The sequence below is a fragment of the Dipodomys merriami genome, unplaced genomic scaffold (assembly GCF_024711535.1).
Source record: "Dipodomys merriami isolate MVZ:Mamm:240054 unplaced genomic scaffold, mDipMer1.0.p SCAF_19, whole genome shotgun sequence".
NCBI classification, from domain to species: domain Eukaryota; kingdom Metazoa; phylum Chordata; class Mammalia; order Rodentia; family Heteromyidae; genus Dipodomys; species Dipodomys merriami.
Genome location: NW_027203270.1, coordinates 18442501 through 18449848, shown reverse-complemented (window position 1 = coordinate 18449848; position 7348 = coordinate 18442501). Strand labels below are relative to the sequence as shown.

Genomic DNA, 7348 nt, shown 5'->3' with positions numbered 1-7348 from the left:
CGAGTGGGGAGAACATGTGGCGGAGCTCGCGAGCGGCCCTCTGGGACTTGTAGTCTTTTTTCCTGGAAGCGCGGCGTGGAGAGGGCGGGGCGAGCTCGTTTGTGATGCTGATTGACTGGGGAGGGCGCCGGAGGCGCGCTGAGGCGACGGCGTGCGGTAGGTGTCATGCGAACATGGCGGCGTCCAGAGGAAGCTGATGGCTCTGGTGAGGCCGTGAGAGGTTTCCGTACAGCCCGAGCGTGTGGCTAAGGGATCCCCTTGCTCCACTTCCGGCTTTCAGGTTTCGCGCCGCGAGTCTTCCCAACCCCTCTGGCAGCATGTGGAGGACCTGGCTCCGGCTGCGGGAGCCAGGGTTCCGACTCCTGAACCGGCCTGCAGGTGACCCTGCCGCCTCCGTGAGGCCGAGGTCAGCCCCTCAGCCTCCAGCCCGGGCCTATGTCCCGCCGACAGGTGAGGCCAGGACACGTTACCTTTTGGCCCAGGTCCCGGCCAGCTAAGATGGTAAGGGTTTCTTGCGTGCCAAGGTGGGGTGACCCTGTCGAAGAGACCCACGAGGTTGTTCAGACCAATCCAGCCCTGTTACAGATGATAAAGGGAAGCCCAGACTAGGGCCGGGAAGACCAGAGTGGGGCGTACCACTGTCAGGGCGTGAGACAGTGATTGACATTTGGCCTGTAAGGCTTTTTTCAAAGTTAATAGGTTTCTTTAAATAGGGAGGCCGATATCTTGATATTTCCAGACTGGGCAATTTAGACTCAGGATCAAAACTTTCAAGGTCACAGAGCAGACGGTGACCTTTGTGCAGGGCAAAAGCTGGTCCCAGCACCTAGTACAAAACCTGGCACAGAGGGGATAGACTTTCAGTTTGCCATCCCACATCTCTGCCTGTTTCCAGGCCCTCTGTCCCAGTGCTCTACTACAATCTTAACCTTCTCTAGAACTTTCTAGGGGAGAAGTCTCCTCTATCCTCTGACCATGATGAAGCCTAGAAGTTGGTGGCTCTTTCACTGCTGCTGGAGAGAGATTTTCGGGTGAGAGCCAGGGTGATTCCAGTGAATCAAAAGCAGTGACACTCCATTCAGATTTTCTCTGCTGGGAGCAAGAAGCACAGTGGTCATCAAAATGGATTGTTTCACCCGGATGATGTGAAGTGCAGGTTATTTTATCCCGAGTAAACAGGGTAGCTTATAATACACTGTGTTAAAGCAACTATGGAGACGTATTCAGTGATGAGGGTTTTGGATAAAAGGGCATTGATGATGGTAGGGCTTAAAAGATGGAATAAGAGTCCAATAATGAGGAAGAGGATTGAAGATTATCCAGAGGTGACAACAAGGTATGGATCCTTGCAGCATTGCCCACTTTAAGAAATTCAGAACTCTAGAGGTACTGTGATCTTAGGCATGTACTATATCTTCATTCTTTAGTGAGTTGAAGCACTAGGTTACCCATGAGGATCCTTTTGGCTACAAAGTTCCATAATTTTACATAAATGGAGATTTCACGTTTGGGGACCTAAATGAAGGTCCCCAGGTAATGCAAAGTTAGTAAAGAGAAAGAAGGAATCCTGGTATGGTGCACTTCTGTAATCACAGCTACCCAAGAGGGAGGATCAGTTGAGCCAAGGAGTTTGAGGCCAGGCTGGACTAGTGAGACTTCATTTCAAGCAAAACAGACAGAAAAAAAAAAAAAAAAGACTAAGCAAGGGCATCTCAGAAATGAAAAGGACACTCTCAGGAGTTCACTAAGTTGGCAAAAGCACTGGGTTCATTTAGGTGATGGATGCTGCTTGCTTTCCATTGTGGCACTTGATCTACCATCTTTTTTCCTTTGCACTGCAGATCTACGGGTTTATAGTTTAGGCCAGTAGGAGTACCTAGCAATTGGTAAGTAGTCAAAGATGATGAGAATTAGAAATGCATGAAAGTATCAGGTCTGTGTGCCACAAAAACCTTACCAATCAGGAGATCTTTGTGCATTTTTGGAGTGGTGGAGGATTAAAGACAAGTGAATCCTTCTCAATGAAGATTTCAGTTGCAAGTGGATTGAACTTGGCTTAAGAACATCTAAGGTCATCTAAAAGAGAGGAATGGTTTAGGGAAGGTTCACTGAGGTATGGAAAAGGAGATGATGCAGCAAAGAGAATGGGGTAAGGCTATTATGGCCCTGCAGTTTTGTACCTTTCTGTCTGAGATCTGTCAAATGCTTGGAGGGGTAGATGTTCTGAACAAGCAGTGTGTCTGGTTGAAGGCACATACCCAAGAAGTCGAGGCTGGAAGTTTGTTTTTTTGTTTTTTGTTTTTTAGTTGGTAGTAGAGCTTGAACTCTGGGTTTGGGCTCTGTCCTTGTGCTCTTCAACTCAAGGCTAGCACTCTACCACTTGAGCCACAGCGCCACTTCTGGTTTTCTAGTGGTTTATTGGAGATAAGAGTCTCATTGATGGGGATGGGAAGGTGGCTCAGTGGTAGAGCGCTTGCCTTGCATGCCTGAGGCCCTGGGTTCGATTCCTCAGCACCACATAAGCAAAAAGAAAAAAAAGCCGGAAGTGGCGCTGTGGCTCAAGCGGTAGAGCGCTAGCCCTGGGCTGAAGAGCTGAGGGACAGCGCCCAGGCCCAGAGTTCAGGCCCCACGACCGGACTCAAAAAAAAAAAAAAAAAAAAAGAGTCTCATTGACTTTCCTGCCCAGACTGGCTTTGAACCACAATCCTCAGATCTCAGCCTCCTGAGTAGCTAGGATTACAGGCGTGAGCCATCTGAGCCCGGCAAGGTTAGAAGTCTTGTCTCTACTGTTTACAAATTGCCAACTGGACAAGATAGCATCTAGGGTCTTTACCACATGAGAGACATTATGCACTCTGCTGTAATGTGGTTTGGATTGAGGAAGTTTATATAGTCTTTACATCAGACATGTTTTTGTCAATAAAATTTTATTGGAACACAGCAACCTTTATTAATTTACATATTATATGGCTGCCTTCACTATAATACCAGGATTGAATAATTGCAATGGAGATCATATGGCCTACACAGCCCAGAATATTGTCTGGTTCTGCAGAAAAAAGTTTAACAATCCTAGTCTAGATGAAGAGTATTTTGGAAAATAGTGCATTTATACATTTGGAAGAATGTAAATATTTGGAAGAATTACAGTCATTCATTTAGTGTAAATTCAGTAGTTTTTAGTGTATTCACTGAGTTGTACAACCATTACAATTTTAGAATATTTTTATCATGCAAAAAAAATGTATACTCTGCCTTATCCCTTCCATCCCTCCAACCTTAGACAACCACTTTCTTCCTTCCTTTATAGATTTCTCTGTTTCATAAATAGAATTTAGATTTTCTTTTCTTTTTTTTTGGTAGGTCGTGGGGCTTGAACTCTGGGCCTTGGCTCTGTCCCTAAGCTCGTTAGCTAAGGCAAGCACTCTTCCACTTGAACCACAGTACCACTTCTGGTTTTTCTGGTGGACTTTCCTGCCCGAGCTAGCTTTGAACTGTGATCCTCAGATCTCAGCCTCACCTCTTGAGTAGCTATGATTACAGGCATGAGCCTCCAGTGCCTGGACTTTTTTGGATTTTCAATTTTTTTTTTCCGGTCCTGGGGCTTGAACTCAGGGCCTAGGCACTATCCCTGAGTCTCTTTGTGCTTAAGGCTAGTGCTCTAGGACTTGAGACACAGTGCCACTTTCTGGTGGTTAATTGGAGATAAAGAGTCTGACAGACTTTCCTACGTAGGTTGGCTTCAAACTTGGATCCTTGAATCTTAGCCTCCTGAGCTACTAATGTCTGGCTCAAACAGTGTTTTTGAGGTTTTCCATGTTGTATCATATATCACTCTTCCATTCTTTCCTTATTGTTGAGTAATAAATACTCTGTTATATACATATACAGCTCTACTTGTCTATTCATCCATTGGTGGACACATGAGTGGTTTCTACCCTTTTTTTATTATGTATAATACACCTATAATTATAAGTTTTGTGAGGGTTTTTGTATTTTTATTTCTCTTTAATATATACCTTTAGCTTTTAGACTCTTTTCCAAGGAATCTGTATCATTTTGCATTTCTTCTAGTAGGAATTTCTCCATATGTTTGCCAGCACTTGCTAATGTCTATAGTCTTTTTAGTAGAAATCCTAAAGGGTGTGAAGAGATAATCTCATGGGCGTTCTTTTGCTTTTTGTTTGACAAGATCTCACTGTGTAGTCCAGGCTGACCTGGAACTCCCAATCCTCCTGCCTCAGCCTCCAGAGTGTTGAGATTACAGGTTTGATCCTTCATACCTAGCTTATTGTGGTTTTGATTTGCATATGGTCAATCATATTTTCATGTGCTTATTGTCCATGCATACATGAGCATATTTTCTCCCCCCCACTCCCCGTCCCCTAGACCTGTGTTCCCCCAGTTCAGACTCAGGGCATGGGTGCCATTCTTGAGTTTTTCTTGCTCAAGGCAAGTGTTCTATCAGTTGAGCCACAGCTCTGTTTCCAATTTTTTGGTGATTAATTGGACTGGCTACCTTTGAACAGTGATTCTTAGATCTCAGCCTACTGATAGCTAGGATTACAGATGTGAGCCACTGGGGCAGCTGTACTGATTTTTTTTTTATTTTTATTTTTTATTTTTTGTTGGTTGTGGGACTTGAACTCAGGGGCTGGGTGCTGAGGCCTGAGCCTCTTGATGCTCAAGGCTAGTGCTTTACCACTTGATCTACAATGCCACTTCCAGTTTTTTAATGGTTAATTGGAGATAAGAGTCTCACGGGGACTTTTCTGCCCAGGGCCAGCTTCAAACTGCAATCCTCAGATCTCAGCCTCCTGAATAGCTATGATTACAAGTATGAGCCACCTTCGCCTAGCTTGTACTGAATTTTGTTGTCTGGGGTTTGAACTAAGGGCCTGAGCATTGTCCCTGAGCTTCTTTTTGCTCAAGGCTAGCACTCTACCACTTGAGCCACAGAGCCACTTCTGGCCTTTTATGTTCATGTGGTACTGATGACTCAAACCCAGGGCTTCATGTATGCTAGGCAAGCACTCTACTACTAAGCCACATTACCAGCCCTGTACTGAAATTTTTTGATACCTGAAAACCATTGGTTGGAATGGCCCTAAGATTAGAGATAGTGCGCTGCCCTATTAGGATTTCAGCTTTAAGGTTCTAGGCCCTCCAGGTGGCACTGTTTTAAAAGATAAAGGTATAGAGTCAATTCCGAGAGGAGTGCTTCCTCTTGGTATACTGTGGGAGTTGTGGTTCCTGAGGCATCGAGTCTTTCTGAAGTGAAGGTCAATTTGGAAATTTTGCCTGATTAAAAGATCTCTTACCAAATGGGGCAAAGTGAAGGAAGGGCTGCCATTGTGCAAGAAGCATTGTACTTACTCCTTGACTTATGGAATTGTAACCTCTTTATATAACTCCTTAATAATAACAATTTAAAAAAAAGATCTCTCACCAATCCATATAGACTGGGACTAGAGGACTGTAGAGGAAGTAATATAGAATAAAATGATTTATTTCTTTATAGGAATTGAAGCAGCTACATGGGAAAAAGAGAGCCAGAGGGCATTAATTTCCTATTCATCACTCTTTACATGGCAGGTTTTTTAAGTCGTTCTCTGCTTACATAATCTGTTTTCTTCTAGCCAACTCTGTAAATTAACACTCTTTCACATATCCTTTTTTTTTTTTTTTTTTTTTTTTTTTTGCATCTGCATGGTCCACAGAACTCTCTAAAAAAAAACACTGTGTATTTTTGCCACAGATGTTCTGAAAGGCAGTGATTCATACTCAAAATAGTCCCCAGTTCTACGGATCCTCCAAAGAGTAGCAGTTTCTTTCTCTTTTAAAGATGGTGTTCCTGTTAGTGTTAGCAAACCCTACATTTGCTGAGACTATGAGAGTTTCACAAGTTATAAGTAGTTTCATGATTTGTCTTATGTGACCCAGATCCCTGAGGGCCCAGGTGAAGAACTATTGACTTTGTGACATTGTTGGGATTCATGGGTTCCACCTAATGAGTTGTACAGATCACATTCTTACTTGTCTATGTGAACCCTTTACTCGGTTCCCATTGTTCCCTTTACTGTGACTTACCTGTGTACCAGTCTCTGCAACTTTGTGCCTAATGGCCCTCTCTGGGCATCTCTAGCCTTTCTCTGCTCCAGTCTCATTCTGGATATCTTTCCACTCCTCGAAAATTTATGCTTTCTGAAAACTGGAGCTTCATGCAAGTAATTTCTACTCTAGAAACTACTTCCACACACCTCCAAAATCAAGTCAGTCTTTGAGGGCTGAACACTCAAAGTTCTTTTTTGTTGTTGTTGTTTTTGTTTTGTTTTGTTTTTGTGCCAGTTCTGGGACTTGAGCTTAGGGCCTGGATGCTGTCCCTTACTTTTTTACTCATAGCCACAGCTCTACTTCTGGCTTTTTTTCTTTTCTTTCTTTCTTTCTTTTTTTTTTTTTTTTTTTTTTGGTGATTAATTGGAGTTAAAAGTCTTATGGCCCAGCGCTGGTGGCTCATGCTTGTAATCCTAGCTACTCAAGAGGCTGAGATCTGAGATTTGCGGTTCAAAGCCAGCTCAGATACGAAAGTCCCCATGAGACTCTTCAATAAACCACCAGAAAATGGAAGTGGCACTATGGCTCGAGTGGTAGAGTGCTAATCTTGAGCTGAAATGCTCAAGGACAATGCCCATGCCCAGAGTTCAAGCCCCATGACCAACCAAAAAAAAAAAAAAGAGTCTTAAGAACTTTCCCGGGCTGGGAAGGTGGCTCAGTGGTAGAGCGCTTGCCTTGCATGCCTGAGGCCCTGGGTTCGATTCCTCAGCACCACATAAGCAAAAAGAAAAAAGCTGGAAGTGGCGCTGTGGCTCAAGTGGTAGAGCGCTAGCCTTGAGCTGCAGAGATGAGGGACAGCGCCCAGGCCCAGAGTTCAGGCCCCATGACAGGACTCAAAAAAACAAAAAAAAACAAAGAACTTTCCTGCCCAGACTGGCTTTGAACCATGATCCTCAGATTTCAGCCTTCTGAGTAGCTAGGATTACAGGTGTGAACCACAAGCATCCAGATCTCAGAGGTCTTCCTGCAGTCTACAAGAAGATCCCCAGTGTTGAATTAGAGTGCTGTTTCACCCAACTCCTGCCTGCCTAGCACAGAAAAGAACAAATGTAGCCTACATACCTCCATCCAGTCATGAGACAGAAAAGGAAGCCTCTGACCCTTACCTGATTGCTGCTTAAATATAATAGGGCCTGGATGCTAATGCCTAATGCCTATAATCCTAGCTACTCAGGAGGCTGAGATCTGAGAATCAAATCCATCCCAGACAGGAATGTCTAAGAGCCACTTATCT

The 7348-nt window shown here is 44.1% G+C and overlaps 1 protein-coding gene across 4 annotated transcripts in view; it reads left to right on the top strand.

The window, feature by feature from the left end:
* Atpaf2 (ATP synthase mitochondrial F1 complex assembly factor 2) overlaps positions 1-7348 on the top strand; it is a 45674-nt gene that overhangs the window by 27547 nt on the left and 10779 nt on the right. The window contains exon 2 of one of the 4 annotated variants that reach the window (XM_070027562.1): positions 281-450. The exons of 1 other annotated variant lie outside the window; for it this stretch is intronic. In XM_070027562.1, coding sequence (XP_069883663.1) covers positions 318-450 — 133 coding nt within the window. In that variant the 5' untranslated portion in view covers positions 281-317. Of the gene's footprint in view, positions 1-134; positions 157-280; positions 502-7348 lie in introns of those variants that run through there. 2 more of the 4 variants (XM_070027565.1, XM_070027563.1) reach the window with 2 other exon arrangements.